Raw genomic sequence first — 21,869 nt, forward strand, 5'->3', positions numbered from 1 at the left:
TATTGAAAATTTTGAAAACTCTACTGTCGAAGGCTTTCATGGCTGAAATCACTGGGTTGTTGTAAGGTTTTCGGTTTATATGGCCATGTTCTAGAAGCATCCTCTCCTGATTTTTCGCCTGCATTTATGGCAAGCATCCTCAGAGGTTGCAGGCAAAAACGTCAGGAGAGAATGCTTCTAGGACATTGCCATATAGCCCAAAAAAACCTACAACAACACAGTATTTACCAGTCCTTTTCTGTGTCTGGAGGCAGAAGGAGCACCGAGGAGAATGAAACGACTACCCACATGAACCCCACACTAAAATGTCAGAAAACAAACTGAAAGTGGGCGAAAGCACCATGTTCCATCTCATGGGGAAAAAATATCTGTTCCCAAGCATTTCTAAGTGCAGGGAGATGAGTGGAATGGATTCGAGCCCATCTTTCAAATCTACCAATTTCTACACACTGCGGACAAAGAGTTCCACGGGCAACCCACTGAACACTCTGTCTTTTAGCTCTGTCAAATACCCATTGGTTTTTAACTGGTTTTGCCTCCGGGGTGCATTATGTTTTTAAACATATTTAAACTGTGTATTTATTGTGATACTGTTATGTTAATTCCACCTATAGTCGTCCCCACGATAAAGCATTTTCTCCTGTCTCCTATAAAGGCCAAACTCCACTGCTCCTCCTGCTTGGGCTCCTCTCTCATAAATGCACTTTTTATCTCTAACTCACCCAGGGTTTTAAGCTTTTAACTTTTTATTTCATACATCTGGCCCGTCCTTTGTGTTTGATTTTATTACGTTGTTTTATACTGCTTATCCTATTTGTTATTTTATATATTTTGTTTATGATGTATTTCCTTGTTATTTTGTGTCTAATTATGTTGTATTATTTTGGGCTTGGCCTCATGTCTCGAATCCCCTTTGGGGAGATGGGGGCGGGTTACAAATAAAGTGTATTTATAATAATAATAATAATAATAATAATAATAATAATAATAATTAATAAAAATAATTTAACCTGCTTATGATTGTTGGTTATACATTATGTCCTGCCTTGTTGCTTTTGCTTATGCATGTGTTATGATTTAATTTTGCTGTAAGCTGAGCCAAGTCCTTTTCGAGAGGGAGCGGGATATAAATAAAGTTTATTATTTATCTGGGTTGTTGTAGCCCGGAAAACCTACAACAACCCAAAGTTTATTATTATTATTATTATTATTATTATTATTATTATATTATTATTGCGTTGTGCATTGTTTGATGGGATTCATGTGATTTCGTCTTTGAAGCGTGTAGAAATGGAGGAAAGCTTCCATATGATGAGGTCCTAAGTCCTCTACAGTGACTCAATGGTCAAGATTCAGTGGAAACTACTGTAAATCGCCTTGAGAGATCTAGTAGTTCCTTGAAAGTGATTCCTGGAGATGCAAATAATCACCTGTTAAACCTGCAAATGTGGAGGGCCAACTGTACGTTTTATTGATTAACCCACTGGCTGTACCAAAATATTTGACAACACATTTAATACATATACATACAGCCCACAGTACAACAAAAGTTGAATAAACAAGCTGTTAACAAGATCCCGATCCAGATCAAATATCTGCATCACCTCTACAGTTCATCCCAATTGACTCCAAATATGCAGTTCTCAGCTGTGTTGCTTTAAGTAGAAAAAGGACCATTTTCGTATGTTATTTTAGCATTCTGGCTGGCCAGAATGCTAAAACAACACACACACACACACATTATTAAAAATGCAGTTTTGATATAAGGATTCCAATATGTTTATTGTACACTTATACACTCATTTTGCCTGGCTATTGGCCCCAAGACCCTACAAAATCTGTTTTTATTGAAGTCCTACAAACAACTCTTGATTTGGAGAGACATTGGAACAACAACAGAAACAACAAAGGAATATCATTCCATTTTCTTTGATTTTCTTCAACAAACAAACAGACAATAACCTTTATCTCTTTGCATTTCAAGTTGTTACTCAGTTACATCTTGACAACACTGTTATATTTTACCCTTCATCGTAATATCCTTATTCATATATTAAAAAGCATTTTCAAAATACCATCTCAAGCAAAGCCAAATAATCAGCTGCTCCACACTCTTAATCTCTCTTGAACCAAAATATATCACGATCCTTTAGTATTTCATATTTGGGGCAAAATCCTTCACTACCCACAGGCTCTGAGTTCAAAAGGCAAATATTTCACATTTCGCCCTGACTATAGCTATGCACATGTCAGCAACTTACTCCTGAATATTACAATACTTTTCACATATTTTAAATGTTTCAAAGTTTTAGAGAACATGATGGTAAGATAGAAAATTTAAAAGATAAATCAGCTATCATTGTGGGGTGGTAGAAAATGACATGGTGAGACTTCAGAGCAAAACACAACCCTTACCTTATCCTCCAGCCGGATCAGTCTGGCTCCAACAGTGTAGTATCCTTTGTCTACCCCCTTTTCTAAATTAAAAAAGAAAGGTACAGTTATATGATTCTAAGAATCCGCTGCCAATTTGGTTAGGTCCAATCAACATTAGTAGAATGTTAAATGGCAACATGATTACAACTATAAATATATACACTCCTTCCCCATAAATATGTACCATTTCATAAGCAAAATATAAATTAAATCGATTTACTAGGTTATAAAGCAGGGGTATAAATTAAATAACCTGAAGGCATCAGATCCCATCAGATTTTGGAAGCTAAACAGAATCAGGCCTGGTTAGTATTTGGATGAGGGCTGCCAAGGAATACCAACTGCTGTGGATTATATTTCAGACGAACCCATTGGCAAACTGCTCTGAGTGTGTTGCTGTAAGTTTTTTGGGCTGTATGGCCATGTTCCAGAAGCATTCTCTCCTGACGTTTTGCCTGCATCTATGGCAGGCATCCTCAGAGGTTGTGAGGTCTGAGTGTTCTGAGTGTATTTTGCAAACAAAATTACTTAGGACACCCAAAGTTGAAAGGTGTCTTGAAAGTTCACACATACACATATACGAGAGTTGAATGAAAAGCGATGCCTCCACCTTCATAACTCCTAACAGATGGCAGTACTGGTATGCGGCAGGTACTGGCTTGTTCAGTAGACTCTCCTCTATAGTTCCATTTTGGTGGGAAGCCTTAGCATTGAACAGTTGTGTTGTTAAAGTGTGAAGTATGGAACCCTGAGCGGGCAGTTGGTCAATGCGACTTAAGCAATGTGCAGTCATTGAATTCTTGACAGCAGAAGGTGTCACCCCAAAGGAGATTCATCAGAGAATTCAAGCTGTTTGTGGTGATTGTGTTGATGTGAGTACTGTGCATCTTTGGGCGAGTAAGTTTAAAGATTTTGAGGTGGGAACATCTAACTTGCGTGACAAAGAGATGGACATCCTGTGACAGCAACCACTGAGCTTCACAAGCAAAAGACTGACAGATTGATTCAGGACAATCGTCGTATCACTCAGAGAGAAATTTCAAGCATAATCGGCATTTCACAAGAACGTGTGGGTCACATTATTGCTTTGCTTGGCTATCGGAAGATCTGTGCACAATGGGTTGTGGAAACAGAGTGTTGACTTCTTCTGTGACGGCTTCAGAAAACTTGTTAATCATTGGCAGAAATGTATCCAATTATCTGGTGATTATGTGGAAAGGTGAATAGTGGTAGTTAAAGAGCACATTCTAAGGATTATTTCTGCTTTTGATTTATTAAAATATTCCCATCCAAACCCAAGTAACGAAGGTGGAGGCATTACTTTTCATTCAACTCTCGTACAATTAAGAAATAAGGTTCCTCTCCTGACATTTCCAATTGAAAGTATCTCAGCTAGAGATGGGGGAATTTATCAGTTTCATGTTTTCTGTCATTGAATTATTTCATACCTTTTACATCCTGAATATGTAACTTGTACATTTGATACATTTTTTAAAAATGAAATGAATCTGATTACTCTGACTGATCAAATTCATTATGTATAGCTATTTCCAGCATGGAGAAAATAATGCTGTATCTATCTGCCATAAGAAAAATTAACTATTAAAGGGTATTACCCAGAAATATTTATGGAATATAAACAGCCTTGGTTGCCTTGATGGAAGATCTATGCAGGAAACCTGACTGGATGGTGCATCCTGTTACTTCTGTTGGACCTCACAAGAGCATTTAGTACCATTAATCATGGCATCCTTTCAGTCAGTTTGGCTGAAATGAATCTTGACAGCACTAATCTGTGGTTTTATTTCATACATTTCTATCCCACCCTTCTCACCACAAGGGGACTCAGAGTGGCCTAACTACCCCTCAGGATGCTTGCCATAGATGCAGGCGAAACGTCAGGAAAGAATGCCTCTAGAACATGGCCATATAGCCCGAAAAAACCTACAACAACCCATTTTTTATTCATGTATTTAATGTTTTAATGTAGGGGTCCTCAAACTAAGGCCTGAGGGCTGAATACGGCCCTCCAAGGTCATTTATCCAGCCCGCGCTCAGGGTCAACCTAAGTCTGAAGCAACTTGAAAGCATACCACCACCACAACAATCCTATCTCATCAGCCAAAAGCAGGCCCACACTTCCCATTGAAATAACAATATGTTTATATTTGTTAAAAATTTGCAATTTAATTATTGTATTGTTTTGTAAGTAATTTTTTTTTGCAGTACAAATAAGATATGTGCAGTGTGCATAGGGATTCATTCATGTTTTTTTTTTTCAAATTATAACCCGGCCCTCCAACAATTTGAGGGACTCTGACCTGGTCCTGGTCCTCTGTTTAAAAAGTTTGAGGACCCCTGTTTCAATGTATTGGGTGATTGAATACAATACTAATAGGTTGAGAAGTGGATCATAAACATTTACAATAAGATAAAATAAAATTAAAAAACAAACATCCATTCTGGGCCACAAACACAGCTCAATTCATAGTGATTCATTCCAGACCTTAGAGAGCTACACCCCTTGATGGACAAACCAATTTTACTATAATCCATATTAATATTTTATGAAATCTCAAGTTCTTCCCATTCATAAAAAAACATAATTTGTGAACTTTGCTTAATTCTTATGAAACAAATGACCCGAAATTCCCACCCATGGCTAATTTAAATAGAAGTATTTAAGATCTTAAGGTGTAATTTTCAATACGGTAGACACTGTGCTGCAATAAATCGGCCCGCAATCTGAGATAGTGGCTAGTTATGAAAAACTAGCTGGTTGCATTGCCCTAGGGAAAGATTATAAAAACAGACAAGAGATGAGAAATCTCCAAGACGCTCACGTATTTCTCATTATGGGCTGTATCACAGTATGTCAAAGGAATGGAAGCCATGTATTGAGAGGCACTGTTCCTTCTGCCATCACCCTTGCCAAATAAGCAAAGGAAGGAATGGGGATGGAATTGTTCTTTGAGTGGCTGAGAGGTCAGGTAAGAAGGAAAGCCCAGGATGCAATTTCTGGTGCTGTACCTGGAAGAAAGAGGCCAGGTTTTCCCAGGGAATGATCCAACCTTGGAAGAAAAAAAAAAGAAAGAGAAAGGATATATTTGCAGATATATGCTTATACAGTACACCGTGATAAAATGAAATAAATATTTATGTGATTTATAGAGAGCTAACGGCGCTCCATGCAGTCATGCTGGCCACATGACCTTGGAGGTATCTACGGACAACGTTGGCTCTTCGGCTTAAAAATGGAGATGAGCACCACACCCCAGAGTCAGACACGACTGGACTTAATGTCAGTGGAAAACCTTTACCTTTACCTATAGAGAGCAAGCTAAGTACTTGGACAATAGTGTACATGTCCAGTCCCATTTTCTTCCTACAGAATACAAAAGAATCCTACTCCTTTTTGTTTGTTCATCTACACAAGGCTCTTTATTTAGCTGTGCCTCACTGAGGCCCTTTCTATACTGCCATATAATCTAGATTATCAAATCATATAATATATATCATCTGCTTTGAACTGGATTATATGAGTCTACACTGCCAGATAATCCAATTCAAAGCAGATAATCTGGATTTTATGGTAGTGTAGAAGGGACCTGAGCAGTGGCTCCACCAATTTACACAATATAGAGATTACAAGTTGGGGAAAAACTGTCTGTGTTTTGTGTTCCTTGTCATGCAGTGAACCTATGAATATATTACTGTATGTCAGTGGTTCTCAACCTGTGGATCCCCAGGTGTTTTGGCCCATAACCAGGCATGTAGCCGGGGGGGGGGGGGTTGGGGGGCTTCAGCCCCCCCCCCCGAAATTCTCATGGTGGTTCGCGAGAAGGCCTTACTGGTGCATTATTTAAACTGTTCTGTTTATTCATATCATGATCTGATCACCCTACTCAATATATCCCATATGCATGGGGTTACTGGGGTAACGATACAAAAGGTTTGCTAGGGTAGACCCTCTTTCACTCGGACTCAGCTCCCCCCGAAACAAACAGCCCCCCCCCCCCCCGAATCAAAATCCTGGCTACGGGCCTGCCCACAACTCTCAGAAATCCCAGCCAGTTTATGATCTGTTAGGATTTCTGGGATCATGCAGATGTGTAGATTTTAAGAGTGGCAAATTTAGCTCTCTTTCCCACTAAGACCCCTTCTGCACTGTCATATAATCCAGATTACCAAAGCAGTTAATCCACATTATCTGCTTTGAACTGGATTATATGCATCTACACTGCCAGATAATCTGGATTTTATATGGCAGTGTAGAAAAGGCCTAAATATATTTAATGTAGGCAAGGAAGAACATCTGAAAAACCCTACAGACTGTGAAGAAATCCTGCTTTCTAGTGATACTAGATTGTGGTTTCTAGGAACTCTAGAAATGTCACCATTCTTGGTAAGTGAGAATCTTCTGTTGGCACTACTTTCCATTGTTTAATCTAGTGGAAGGCCAAAGGAAAAGCTCCATTAACTGTAGCAGCTCATCTTCATTTTCTCTACATCAGGGATCCACAGCTGTAGCAGAAGCCAATTTTTGCCCTGGTACCCTCATGCTGAGCTGCATTTATGGCAGAAAAACAGCCACAAGTGCAACCCGAAACGTTGTTTGTACATTGGAAGTTTCAGCACCCGCTCTATGAGAGTACTCCTGCATATAAGACGACCCCTGACTTTTTAGAAGATTTTCTTGGGTTAAAAGTAGTCTTATACACCAGAATATACTATCGATATATATATATCACATACATAAAGCCTAAACATTAAATTTGTTTATATTTCATATTCACCCTATACTCATAGCCTGAAGATAATTTTATGTAATACTTTAAAATAATTTCATGCATGAAACTGTTTGTGTACACTGAACCCCCAGAAAGCAAATGTGTCACTATCCCAGGCACTCATGTGCATAATTTTGAATTCTGAAGTATTTCGGAATTCCAGATGAGGGATGCACAACTTGTATCTAAAACTGTTTACAATGAAGCTTCACAGAAAGTCATTCATTTTAAGGACTCTGGGCGCATTATTTTCAGAACCACGTATTTATGAAATATCTTCACCTAGTGTCGTCAAGGAAAACATGAGTTTTCTCGAAGGCAACGTGGCATACCTTCTTTGAAGTTCTTTGATCCGAACCATCATATTGAGGTGCCCTTGAGAATACTGTTCAATCACATCCCGCACGTCATAAGGCTTCCGAGCTTGCTGTCAAAAAAGTACAAATCAAAACAAAAAGATTAGAAATTCTGTAAAGTTTCACACGTTGAAACCATACAGATATCAGTAAGGTTGACTGGTAATGGAAGAGATTGCATTTCCAAGGCAGAATGTGTATTATTTGTTTGCATGATTTATTTTAATAGTAATGTGTGTATGCATGTTTTGGTCTTGGCCTCTAACCTGGTCAGGGCTAAGCACTTAGGGCTTTGTGGCTCATACGTTACCTTATTTTCATAAGAGTCCAAATATATATTTTAGAACACAGCACAATTTGCTATCACTCAGCAAGATGGTCAATTGGATTTTTTTTTATCAAGGCATGCTAAGGTAAAATGGCGCATGTGGAGAGTGCCTTAATATTTTGGAATTTTACCTTTCCTTGGCTAAGGGGGATGTCAGCTCCACATTCCCCTCCACAATAATGATGTGACAAAAATCAGATAAAAAGGACACAATTTTATTTGGTTACAGCTCACGTAGGGTGGGCGCCTGCATGAGCTTGTATCCCTGCATCAACCAATTCACCTGTTGACTGATGACTCTACAGAACTGGACTGATGCTGGTTCCCCACAGGAGATTAACTGCCAGAACAACCCGGCCATAATCTGTCTCTGCTAGTCGGTTAGGGTGTATCATGGTCTGCCCTTCCTGCTTCTGCCTTATCACTCCTTCTTCTCAAGTTGCATGTGGAACCCCCTATCCATCAGTGCCTGGCTGCACTGATCTCAAGATCCTGGATCCAAGACACATACCAACCCATCCAACAGTTGTGTCTATGGAAAAGCCTATAATTTCAAAAAATTAGGGAGAAGTGGGCGGGTTGACACTCAGCCCAACTGAGCAGGCTTTGCTCCAGGCTAGTCTCTTATAAGCCTCCACTGGACCAGAATGGAAAACTTGATGTGCGTTCCGACTGGACAATGGAGGCCATGCTCCAGCCAATAAGCACATTGTGCCTGGCAGGTGCTCACTGGTTGGCACAACCAGGCAATGGCAAGTGGCCCAAACCAGCTAAAGATTGTGGCAGGAACCAGGTGGAAGTTGCTGTCAGAGTGGCTCTACTTTCCTCCACCCTCAAGGAATCATCTGCTGGTGAGTGAGGTATCACTATTTTGCAGTGTTAAATGTGAGACAGCTGGACTCCCTCTCTCCCCATACAAATTGGAAAAGCCAAAACCAAGGTTACAACATGTGTTATAGAACTCCAGTATGCTGCTGATGACAACGTCGTCTGTGCGCATTCAGAAGAAGACCTACAAGACACTCTAAAGACATTCGCAGAAGCATACAAGAAGCTCGGCCTGTCATTGAACATCGAGAAAACCAAAGTGCTCTTCCAGCAGTCACCATCCAATCTGTCTGTATTGCCAGAAATACAGCTTAATGGTGTAACATTAGAAAATGTTGACAATTTCCGCTACCTTGGCAGCCACCTCTCCACAAAAATCAACATTGACACTGAAATACAACACCACCTGAGCTCTGCGAATACAGCTTTATAAACAAGCACCTTGGTATCCCTACGGATGTCCCGGTCCTCAAACACTCTCTGCTCCATTCATAGAATCATAGAATCATAGAGTTGGAAGAGACCTCATGAGGCCCATGAGGTCTCTTCTAACTCTATGATTCTATGAAAGAAGCAGAGAGTGTTTGAGGACCGGGACATCCGTAGGGATACCAAGGTGCTTGTTTATAAAGCCATTGTCCTTCCAACCATGCTATATGCCTGTGAAACGTGAACTATCTACAGATATCACATTCAACTCCTGGAACGATTCCACCAGCGTTGCCTCCAAAAAATCCTGTAAATCTCTTGAGAAGACAGGTGGGCAAATGTCAGTGTGCTGGAAGAAGCAAAGACCACCAGCACTGAAGCGATGCTCCTCCATCATCAACTCTCCTGACCGGCCACGTTGTCCGAATGCCCGATCACCATCTCTCAAAGCAGTTGCCCTACTCCAAACTCAAGAACAAATGGAATGTTGAAGGACAGGAAAAGAGATTTAAAGATGGGCTCAAAGCCAACCTTAAAAACTCTGGCATAGACACTGGGAACTGGGAAGTCCTGGTGCTTGAGTGCTCTAGCTGGAGGTCAGCTGTGACCAGTAGTGTTGTAGAATTTGAAGAGGCACAAATGGAGGGTGAAAGAGAGAAATGTGCCAAGTAGAAGGCACGTCAAGCCAACCTTGACCAGGACCGCCTTCCATCTGGAAACCAATGCCCTCACTGCGGGAGAACATGCAGATCAAGAATAGGGCTCCACAGTCACCTACGTATCCACCGCCAGAACACCGCACTTGGAGGACAATTGGACAACGAGGGATCGTCTAAGTAAGTGAGTAAATATTATAATTTTACTTTGCTATGGATTGCTTGGTCTTTGGATTTAAAACTCAAAGACTATCTGGGGTTTCCTGAGCCTAAGTACTACTGAAGTAAAAAAAGTAATCTGGGGAATTTACATGACAATACTGTTATGAAGGATGTAAACAAAGAAACTGGGAGTGTAGTAGAGGTGGAGATTGCACTAGTGTTTGTTTTGGAATCTGCATAAATTCAGCGAGGAATCTGGGGCAAGATGGATCTCCCTTTTGGCTGTGATTCAATGACGCAGAAAAGGGGGAGAGGTACACTGCAGGAAAAAACTATCTAGTAATTCAAAAATAACTAACAGAAGCTCATTAGTTGTGTTGTCTGCTTTCACTCTGCTACAGCCTCAGCTGGAGCCATTAGCATGCATTAAACACCTCCAGCGTATGATGGAGTCATGCTTGGAGTGCAGCCATGGGATCCCAGAATTGCAGATAAAAGCAAAGAGAGAGAGAAAAGATCTTGTAAAAAGAAACACTCATACAAAGGAGGAGGGGAAGGACGAGAGAGGGAGAAGAAGAAAGACAGACAGACCAATGTTGCCAGTTATCAGCAATCTGAGCTTACCTTGGCACTGGCTTTAGGAAACACAAGTTTAAAGTTTTTTTGGCAATTAGGAGGAGAGGGGAAACATTTACATTGAAATTGTTGCTTCTTAAATGCTCATCCAACTTGACTGCTTCCAGATGGTGACACATCATTATTTCTGGCCAGAAAAAAGGTTGAACATTGTATGTTGTATGGGGCAACTATGTCAGCACTACTCTTTAGACTGACTGGCAGAGGTGCTTTGAGAGTAATTTGTCTAAATATGCTCCTCCTTTCTCAATGTATTTTGTGGGTTTTTTTTCTTTTGAATTAAAATGGCTCAGAGCCTAGATGTGCTAGAAAGGGTTGGGGTGGGAGAGAAAATAATACTGGGGGGGGGGGGGGGGGGGGAGAGAAGGCTACACAAATGCATAATTAATTTTCTTCCTTTCCAGTAAAGTTTATTTTTTCCAAACTTCTGTTTGTTCATGTAAAATTAGAGGTGATAAAATTTATGTTAAGGAATGCAAGATAAAATATCACTGAGCCCAGGTTAAAAAAAAATCTCATCCACTATCTGAATAGCTCTTTTTAGTAAGTAAGTAAATTTTATTACAGTGTTTTTATGCAGAAAATGTTATGGCAAAAACAAAATGTTATGGCAAAAAGTTGAGATCTAACTTAGGGCCCTGATAACTCGTGATGGGTCACGGGTATACCTGAGGTGCCTCAGGTAAACCTGGATTAATGTGGAGAAAACAGGGACATCCCAGTTTTCTCCAGATTAATTTGACACCTCAGTATACAGACCTTATTATTTTGTATCAAAAGTATTGCATAAATTAATATAAAACCGATAAAAATAGGAGTGTATGTGGCTAATTATCTTTTGACCAAAAATGGGCAACAGCAACGGCATTGTCTGTAGCCTCAAACAATTCCTTCTCTGTACATGAGCACAGCACAATGGACAAGCATATAGATGCAGAGCTGTCTGTTCTGCTCCACAGTTACATAAGGCGTGGGATTCTTTTAGGAAGTGCCATTTTGCCAGGTTGTCTTTTGTTCTGCCCACTCCACTTCTGAGTCTGTTCAGGGTCTTCCAAGTTGTCCATTCTTGGTTCGCCCCTGGAGGAAGACCCTCGTGGGGGAGGGGGTGTCACCCAGTTGGGGTTTCCTAGTTTAGCTGCCCAGAGGGATACGCTTGCTGTTTCTGGGGGGATGCCAAGAGGAGTGGTAGTTCTCATAAAGCTTTTCCTTGATTTGAGTCTGCTGGGAGGAGGCTGGTAGCCATGTACTGGTTGGCTTTCAGAGTGTTCAACCTTATTTCTCTCACATTTAGCAGCAACTTCCCATCGCATATGGGGGGGGGGGGGGAATGCCAGCTAGCTTGTAGAGTTTATGAACAGGTGTAGGTTTAAGACATCCTGTGATTATTCTGCATGTTTCATTCAATGCTATACAGTCCTTATTGAAAGGTCCAGATCTGTTGAGGTTCTGGGCCTGTGGGAATTGATTCATGGTACTGTTTCAGCACAATACAGTTATCCCAGTTGTTTGGGCTCCTAGAGCCCAAAGAATTGAAATGATGCCCACCCCTCCCCCCAGCCACCCATTTCCCCCTCAAAGACTTATCCGAGGGGCCTGCTGGAAGTACCATCCCCCCTAGAGAGTTCTCCTGACATGCAAAAATGACATATCAGGAGGTGGGGTGGGGGGAAGCAGGACACATCATGAGAACTCTTCAGAGGGCCCCAAACTGCTGGCAGGCCCCTCGGATAAGTTTTGAGGGTGTGTGGGGGCCTGGAGGGTGGTTGGATGCCATTTCCAGTCAACTTTTTGTTGATCCAGGATGGCACCTATCCGCCTTCTGAGGAAAGTCCAGGGTTTGGGGTGGGGACAAAATCTTTGGGCAAGTCACACGCTTTCAGCCTCAGCAGAAGAAAAAGGCAACCATATTCTAAAAAAAGAAATTGCCAAGAAATCCTTGTGGTAGATTACAAGGTACAAAGCAACAGTAACTACCACACAGGCTCTGTATTTTTCTGAATATATTTGTATGTTCTGTTTCTACAGTTATTTAGTTGTTTCTATTATCTGAAATATACTATAAGTGATACTTATTTTTTGTTGGATTTTTTGTTGTTAAAAAAAATGCAGAATGGCAGTTGAATCTCAGGGTTTGGTTGACTTTTCAGGATCTGCTGCTGAGAAACTTGCATCTCAGTACAAGAAGGAAATACCCAGCAGATCAGCTGGTTCTTCCTAGTTTTGACAAGAGTGTTCTCTTTTAGTTTTACTGCTTCCATCAGTGAGTTCTGTCATCACCAGGTTTTGCTCTGATGGACAAGACAACAGACTCAAATTTGAGGGAAAGAGATTCCACCTAAGCATTAGGGATAATATCCTGATGGAAGAGCTATTCAACAGTTGAATATTCTGCCTTGGAACATGGTAGAGAGTAGAGTTTCCATGGGTGGTTTCACACAGGGCACCCAATCGGGTTTCTCAAATGCAATTGTGGATGGGTTGAAGTCCACATACCTCCCCCCAATATCCGCACATTCCTGGGGGGTGAGTACCCAGACACAAAAGCAACCCTCCCCACACACACACCAGAAAAGCCTTTAAAAGAGAAAATAATAGAGAATGGGCTGGAGATGTCCCTGCCTTGTTCCTTTCATTATTGCCTACTACTTCCCAATGGATGTCAGGTGGTGCAATACCAGCTAAACAGTATAGTTTCTCCAGTGGTGTGGGACATAGATATCCTGTGATAATGTGGCATGTCTCATTAAGAGCCACATCCACTGTTTTAACATGGTACGATGTATTCCACACTGGGCATGCTTATTCAGAGTAGCAAAGTGCAAGGGCAAATGTCTTCACTGTATCTGGTTGTGATCCTCAGGTTGTGCCAGTCAGCTTTCATACGATATGCTGCTTACTACACAGCAACGGCTGTTTTCTGCACAGAAAGTGCTAATTTTTGCACAGAAAATGTTGCAAGGTCACATTCAAATTTTACACAGAACAAATCCCCAGTTACAGTTTTGTCTGTGTAACAAACAATATTTTAAACACAGAAACTGCTGTTTTCTGCACAGAAATGCAGTTTTCTGTGCAAAGCAACCACACATGAATTTTGTGCAGAATGAGTCTCAAACTATGCCCTACTGCTCCATGATTCAACATTAGGTGCCCTGGAAATCATACACTTGAAAGGAATTAGACAAAAAAGTACTGTGTACCAACTGCAGTGCTGTTCATAGTATTTGGCAAAGAATATTGAAACCTGAACACTTTGAAAAATATATTCAGAATCTACAAAAGATTCAGATTTTACAAAATAGTTTCATGATCTACCAAAGATTTAGCAATAATCCATATCTTTCCATATTCTGTGTTATTCTATATTTATTTGCTATACAAACTACTCGGTACACAAAGTTTTCCTGCCTAAGAAAGTTCACACATTCTGCTCTGAATAGCATTACCACTGATATGGTGTATTTTCTTATTGCAGTTGCAATTCATTACCTGAAATTTCCTTCGGGCTACAAAATACTGCATTCTTCTTACAACTTTGACAGCTGTTCGATGGGCTTCTGTTAGCCTATAAAAAGAACATATGTTGAAAATGCTTTTACATATGTAACAAAATAGTTTTTAAAGAGCAGATCTACAGCAGCATATCAAGCATGCATATCTCCTTAGATTTTTGTCATGTGCCAGTTTAGTATAGCATTCTCCAGGATGTAAGATTTTTTTTCAGGATATATGCTTTAGAAAAACACACACTTTTTCCTTATACACAAAATAGTTTTGGATATGCCCTGACATGAGCTCCTTGGTCTTTGGATGAGTCATTATTATAAATAATCTGAGCCCACTCCTGTTTGGACTGAGACAAGGTGAGGGCAATGAATCATGCAGGGAGTCAAAGTGATGCCTTCGGCTGTTTGCAGGCTTCAGGTACTCAAGCTAACTTTAGAAATGGCACACGAGCGCTCAGTTTGAGAATTAATCCTTTAACAAGCCATCAGCAGAAGCAGGAGGATCACCATTTACTGTATATGAGATCTATGAAAAATGCATTTTACTAAGGCTTACTATTAGTTCAAGCAAAAAACAGAGCAGCTAAAAAATGGAGCAGCGTAACAACTATAGCACTTTTCTTTGAGGATTGCATGCAACGTTTTACCACAGAGAAATCAAGATTTGGGGAAAATATTTGGACATTGATCACAATGTGAGCACCTATCGAGAAGTCCTCTGTTTTGAGTCCCCTCAGGGGTGAGAAAGGCGGTATATACTGTAAATAATAAAATTCAGATGTACAAAATACAGAATGAGGTTGACTCTTTGAGCATATACAGTAAATAAACACACACACACACATACTCCAGACATGCTGGCAGTCTTGTTTATTTTTATTTTTTTATTTTTTGTTTTGATATTTTTATCTTAAAGAGGAACTTCCAAATCAATTTGTTCTTTAGCCTTGTGCAGCATATTGGTGACCACCTCAGCTCCTTCTTATTTCTTAAAAATTGACTTGAATGAAATCCCACAGAAAGGATCTCTGATGTTAAACACTTTTTTAAAAATATTTTTTTTTACTGAGAGAAGTTGCTCCAAGAAGAAAGAGCAATATAGAGAAAGGATTATTAACTTTAAAGATAAAATATACCAAAAAAGTGTGAGAAAAATACGATTTTAGAAAAGTAGGAAAAAGAAGTAATATTTAAACAGGAGCATACAGGAAAAAATAAGGAAATAGAGAAAAATAAAAGGAAAAAAAAATAAAAATAAAAAGAGAAAAAATTGTGTTGACTTCCGTTCTTCTTACTAAAACCCGAAAAAGTCTGTTTCTATATAATTCAAAGAAAATATAATTTTTCCTAAGTCATACAGTTATGTATTTATTGTTTATCCTCAATATTTTTATATTCCTCGAAGGTAGTCCAATCCGTCTTTTTTATTCCTTTACCGTCATTTTGTTTTTTGATGTTAAATACTTTTTGAGTAGTATCTGTTGGATTTTGTATGCTGTATCCCATAACTAAAATATTTGAGGTCCATTTCTTGGTGACCTTTTACCATAGGGAAAAGGGTAACATCACCTAACTGGAAAGCATAGCTAGAAAGGCAGAAGCAAGTAAGACTGGCAGTATCATACACCCATGTGCATAGAGTCAACTGCATTTACTCATCTGCAAGATTTTTTCCCCATTAACTATCTGAAAAGAAGAAAATTTATGTTCATGAGGTTCTCTAATTTCAAAGGTTTCAAGTATAGGGTTGTCTATGTCAAACAGAAGGTTTACAAACCAGCCTGATGTGGGCAGCTTCACATATGAAAGCTCTGGTAATATAAAGTCCCTCTATAACTGGATCTACACTGCCATATATCCCAGGATCTGATCCAAGATTATCTTCTTTGAATTGAGTCTACAGTGCCACATAATCTGGGATAAGAAGATAAACTGGGATACCATCCTGGGATATAGGGCAATGTAGATCCATCCTAGGACATTGATTTCCAACCAGTGATCCATGAACCATAGATGGTCAACAAGAAACAGAAATGTGGTCCGTGCGGGTTTTCTACAGAAAACCTAAATTGATGCAGTGTGGCTTTTGAGGAAGGGGCCCCGCAGGCATAATCCCTCACCCACACACATTTCTCCAGATGTCCCTCCCCTCCTATGCCATCTCAAACAAATCCCTGGCTCCTGTTAGCACACGAGCTCAGAGTGATCCTCTCCAACTGTCCCAGCCAAAGGGAGACAAAAGTGCCCATGTGTTTCATAGAATCATAGAGTTGGAAGAGACCCCATGGGCCATCCAGTCCAACCCCCTGCCAAGAAACAGGAAAATTGCATTCAAAGCACCCCCAACAGATGGCCTCTGCTTAAAAGCTTCCAAAGAAGGAGCCTCCACCACACTCCGGGGCAGAGAGTTCCACTGCTAAACGGCTCTCACAGGAAGTTCTTCCTAATGTTCAGATGGAATCTCCTTTCTTGTAATTTCCTTTCCTTTCTTTCACATGAGGAGCCAGTGATTATGGACCTTTCCCTTACTTTGCAGGAATAATTAAGATTCATTAACTAACTATATCAATATTCAAGAACTGGAAATCTATCTGGAACTGACAGAAAGCCTAAATGCCGCTCTTTATATCAGTATTCTGGGATTTCTGTATTCAGTGCAAAACTGTGAGAGAAGTAGTTTATCTGTATGTTTAGATGCTAGTTAAAACAGTAACTCTGTCTCCTCTTTATCTTGGCCCTGTATTGTCTGAAGATGCTTAATATTTCAGGCAGCATTGTGATGCAGTGGGGACAACGGCATGTTTAGCATTTCTAGATGGGACAGAAACAAAATGAAAGATCTGAAGACACTCATTCTGGAGGAGTCACCATATTAGCCTATTACAGCAGAACAAGAATCTAATACTTTTCTTCAGCTATCATTTGAAGAAGTAAGTGGCACTCCATGACAACTTATGATAAACAAAACATGTTAATCTTTAAGATGGGGATGTAAAGAATATTCTCAAATGTTTTTGTCTTGAGTCAAAAGGGAGGTCTTTTGACAAGTTGAAATATGTTGTCTGCCATGAGGTATTTGGCATTTCAGGACTTCTTCCCACTCTCAAAACAACTTATTTTTGGGGAGGGGCGAACCCATACTTTTCTGGATTAAAACCACTGTGATATGACTAGGAATGTATGAATCCCATATAATATAGTCCTCGTATGTTTTTAGCAAGTCAGGTGCTACAGTATATTCTACTGTGTTATCAACACAGCTATCTTAGAGGAACACCCCACCCACATGGCACATCATAACATTGGTTTTCAAAAACAAAATTTCAAAATAATGAACATTTGCTATTTATACAAATGTATACATGTAACAATATATATTGAAGTATGTTATTTAATATTTATTTCTTTAACCACCAGTCATCATCATCACTTCTCCATTTTGTGAAGAAAAGAGTTTTTGGGAATATGTAGAACTTAGAGTTGAATAAGACCACATGAGCCATCCAGTCTAACCCCCTGCCATGCAAGAAAAGCACAATCAAAGTAACCCCAACAGATGGCCATCCAGCTCTGTTTAAAAGCCTCCAAAGGAAGGATCCTCCACCAGGCTCCAAGGCAGTGAATTCCACTATTGAAGAACTCTTATGGTCAAGAAGTTCTTCCTAATGTTCAGGTGGAATATCCTTTCCTGTATAAGCAGTCTCTGGGTAACAAACATCCAACTTACAAATGACTTATAGTTAAGAACAAGGGTTAAACAACAAGAAGTGAGAGAAATCTACCCCCTGGAAGGGAAATTCACTCCTAAAAGAGTTATCATGGGGGAAAGGTGTCTGCACTGAAGCTTTCTCATCAATCCTTGTTTCCACGAACAATCTAATTTTTCAAAATCCAATTACCGTAGGGACAGAAAATGAGATGCAATTTTCTGAACAATGGCACAGACAGCAAAAAACAAAACAAAACAAAAAACCCCACAACATGGGTGTTAATCCTTCACTATGCTATCCAAAGATTATCTATCTATCTATCTATCTATCTATCTATCTATCTATCTCCAGGACAGCAGAAAACAAGTCTGTTCCCTCTTCCTTTTGACATCCTTCCAAATATTTAAACATGGTGATCATGTTTCCTCTCAACCTTCTCTTCTGCAGGCTAAACATACCCAGCTCTTTAAGCCGCTCCTCATAGGGCATGGTTTCCAGAACTTTGATCATTTTAGTCGCCCTCCTCTGGACATGTTCCAGCTTGTCAATATCACTCTTGAATTGTGGTGCCCAGAACTGGATGCAGTATTCCAGATGAGATCTGACCAAAGCAGAATAGAGGGGCACCATTACTTCCCTTGATCTAGAGACACTATACTCCTTTTGATGCGGTTCAAAATCTCATTGGCTTTTTAGCTGCTGCATCACATTTTTGGCTCATGTTCAATTTTTTGTCTATTTCACATGTAATATTGTCAAGTCAGGCATTATCTGTCTTGTATCTGTGCATTTCTTTTCTTTTCTTTCTTTCTTTCTTTCTTTCTTTTCTTTTTTTTTTTGCCTAAGTGCAATATCCTACATTTGCTCTTGCTGAAATTCATTTGGATAGTTTTGGTCCAGCTCTCTAATTTGTTAAGGTCGTTTCGAATTCTGATCCTGTCCTCTGGAGTGTTAGTTATCTCTCCTAATTGGGTGTCATCTGCAAACTTGATAAGCGTGCCCTTTAAACTTTAATCCAAGGCATTAAAGCTGTTGAACAGCACTGGGCCCAGGAGCAAAGCCTCCACTAGTCACTTCTCTGAAGGATGAAGAGGAACCATAGGTGAACATCCTTTGAGTTTGGTGTCTTAACTGATTACAAATCCACCTTGTCAGCTTGTACTGACTTTGTAGAAATACAACAAAAATAATAATCCACTACAACCATGACTGTTATTTTTCATTCTGAAGCACAAACATCTCCATTACTCCTTAACTGGCACCAGAATTGTGGCGCAGCTGGCTGAGTGTCAGCTGCATTAAGATCACTCTGACCAAAAGGTCATGAGTTCGAAGCCAGCCCGGGTTGGAGTGGGTTTCCAACCAATTGTGTGTAGCCTGTTGTCGACCTTTGCAACCCGAAAGACAGTTGCATCTGTCAAGTAAGAAAATAAGGTACCACCTTAAAGTGTGGGGAGGCTAAATTAACTGATTTATGAGGTCATAAAGAAGACTCCAGCAAAGCATTCCAGCGGGAAGCATGCGGGGAATGCAGAAGTGCTTCATCAGCATCGCAGATGGACGATGAAAGCGACAGCTCCCCTGGCGGCCAGAAAATTTTTTTAAATAGCCTCTGTATATGTCTGTATGTCAAAAATTGGCATTGAATGTTTGCCATATATGTGTACACTGTAATCCGCCCTGAGTCCCCTGCGGGGTGAGAAGGGCGAAATATAAAAGCTGTAAATAAATAAATAAATAAATAAATAATAGAGGGTCCTATGGCTGGTATCATCAACATATCCTCTCTGACCTGTTAGTAACCAGCCTGTCTGGTATATGGGGACTCTCAGGGAACTGAAAGGAGAAGGACGATGACTAGAGTGTAAATGGTAGGAAATCTGACTTATATGCAACAAGACATTATATAGACAACATCTTTGTTCCTATAAGGTAGCTTTTTTCTTCGCGTGTATTGTATCTGTGAATTCACATGTGATGAACTGTTCAGGGTGGTGAGAGGTTTAACCTAGCTACTCTCTCATCTGAACCAACTGCTAGAATCTTCAATAGCTCATTGTGATACCTTTAATTATAATTTTGCAGATAAAATCTTTCATATAAGAGCCAAGGTAGATGCCATCATGAAGGCAGAAGTTGATAATGAGGTATCCGGCAACTCTATGAGTAGGATTACACTGGATCCATTTCAATTGCTGAGTATTGCTGATGTGGACAAGCTGCTTGGGCAAGTAAGAAGGACAACACATTTTCTCCATCTCTGCCCCTTTTGGCTGGTTGTCTAGGGAAGAAATGCCATTTGATCTCAAATACAATAAATTATTAATGCTTTTCTCAGGGAAGGGAACTTTCTATTCTGTTTAAAAGAAGCAGTAGCTAGACCACTGCTAAAAAGACTTCCTTGGATCCCTTGGACTTTCATAATTACAGATAGATGTCTACTTTTCCTTTACTGGGAAGGTAATCGAGTGAGTAGTTGCCTTCCAACTCCAGGTATTTGGATGACACTCACTTGCCTGGCTCATTTCAAACTGGTTTGAGAGAAAGATATGGAGTTTAGAGAACTATGGCTGTCTTTGTAGATGATCTCCTGCGAATTGAAAGTTAAAATATCTGGGAACCCACAGGTTGAGAACCACTGACCTATAGATTCCTAGAGGTTAAATTACAGGAAGTTGTAATCTGAATTGATTTTTAGATCCTTAACCACAATAAATATAGGTGTAGCAATATTATTGGAGCAGGCTAAAGCAGTCAGATTTAATGTATGTAAATATGTTATGCTTAGAAAGCAGTCAGTTCTGTTTCACTGTTTACAGCATTTACTAGGTTGAGCCAGAGATACAGGCTTATCTCAGGAGTACTCACACATGCTTCAATGTCTGCATAGGAGAGTGGGAGCACTGTGCTCCAGGAAAAAGTGAAATCCAGTACTATTTATGGGGAAATGTTCCAAGGGACAAAAGAAGAAATTAAACTAAAATGGTATTTTGAAACAACATGGACACTGTGGAAGACCTTGATAGAAGGCGACACTAGCCAGGTGGCAAAGACTTGAGTTCTCACAGTTTGTGTATAAAAACACATATTAACCTACTATGTCTGAACCCCCTCAGCCTTAGTGACTTTGACTGCATGCTCAGACCATTAGCTATGGAAAAGTACCATTTTTGTCTTCAAAGTCCACTGGGACTATTCTAGTGTAAGTGGTCCGAGAAATGCATACTTAAGAAGGTCAACGATCAAGATTGTGAGAGGAAAACAGAGAAACAAAGGTTACATTCTTTTTAAGCAGTTGACATGTGATTTTTGCCTTGGGTACTCTTTAAGAATGTGCAAAATTTAGCATAAATGCAGACAGGAGAGAGTAATGGAAATGGTCATATGGAATGTAGAATATCTAACATCTAACACCATACATCAGTTATCTGTTGACGGAGTCAGCATACATACTTTATGATTAAAATATCTACAATGCAAAGGAAGTACAGTCTGGAATTCTATAACAACACTTGAAAAATTTCCCAGGAAGTTTATGCCCTTCGTTGTTTTGAAGATGAAAATCTAACTTTTTTGAAAACACTTCACTCGGAAAGTTGTTTGTTTCCTTGTGTTTAGTCTATCAGATCTTGTTTAACATGTACATATTTTATTCCTTCCAGTCGAGCATTACTAAGATGTTTCAGGCCATGTCCATTTCGTTTTAAATAACCCAGAGTGAAATATTCAACATTCTGGATTCTATTTCTGAAAGCTGAGCTAAGATTGCTTTCTCCCAATTACACTGGGGGTGCTATTCTTCATTGATTAAAGTCATTTCCAGATAGAGGGTTCTTTACTAGGGCTGGGCAACCACGGAAAAAATTGTTTCTAAACTCGATTCGTTTTTAGGGGGTTTTTGCGTTTCGTTTTTTAAAAGAATTCCGAAATTTTTCTTTAAAAAAGTTCAAAATATACGAAATTTCGGAAATTACGAAACAATTACGAATCGATTCGTTAATGGCGGACGCGATTGCGCAATACGCTAAAAAA

At 39.8% G+C, this 21,869-nt stretch overlaps 1 protein-coding gene across 3 annotated transcripts in view; it reads right to left on the reverse strand.

Annotated features, from left to right (window-relative positions):
- The window catches only part of LOC132776438 (potassium voltage-gated channel subfamily KQT member 1-like), a 277,235-nt gene that overhangs the window by 114,839 nt on the left and 140,527 nt on the right, over positions 1–21,869 (reverse strand). For 2 of the 3 annotated variants that reach the window (XM_060778096.2, XM_060778095.2), the window contains 4 exons: positions 14,111–14,186; positions 7,559–7,653; positions 5,467–5,507; positions 2,416–2,477 (listed from right to left, as the gene is read on the reverse strand). In XM_060778096.2, coding sequence (XP_060634079.2) covers positions 2,416–2,477; positions 5,467–5,507; positions 7,559–7,653; positions 14,111–14,186 — 274 coding nt within the window. Of the gene's footprint in view, positions 1–2,415; positions 2,478–5,466; positions 5,508–7,558; positions 7,654–14,110; positions 14,187–21,869 lie in introns of those variants that run through there. The other variant, XR_009631613.2, reaches the window with a different exon arrangement.

The sequence above is a fragment of the Anolis sagrei genome, chromosome 5 (genome assembly GCF_037176765.1).
Source record: "Anolis sagrei isolate rAnoSag1 chromosome 5, rAnoSag1.mat, whole genome shotgun sequence".
Lineage (NCBI taxonomy): Eukaryota > Metazoa > Chordata > Lepidosauria > Squamata > Dactyloidae > Anolis > Anolis sagrei.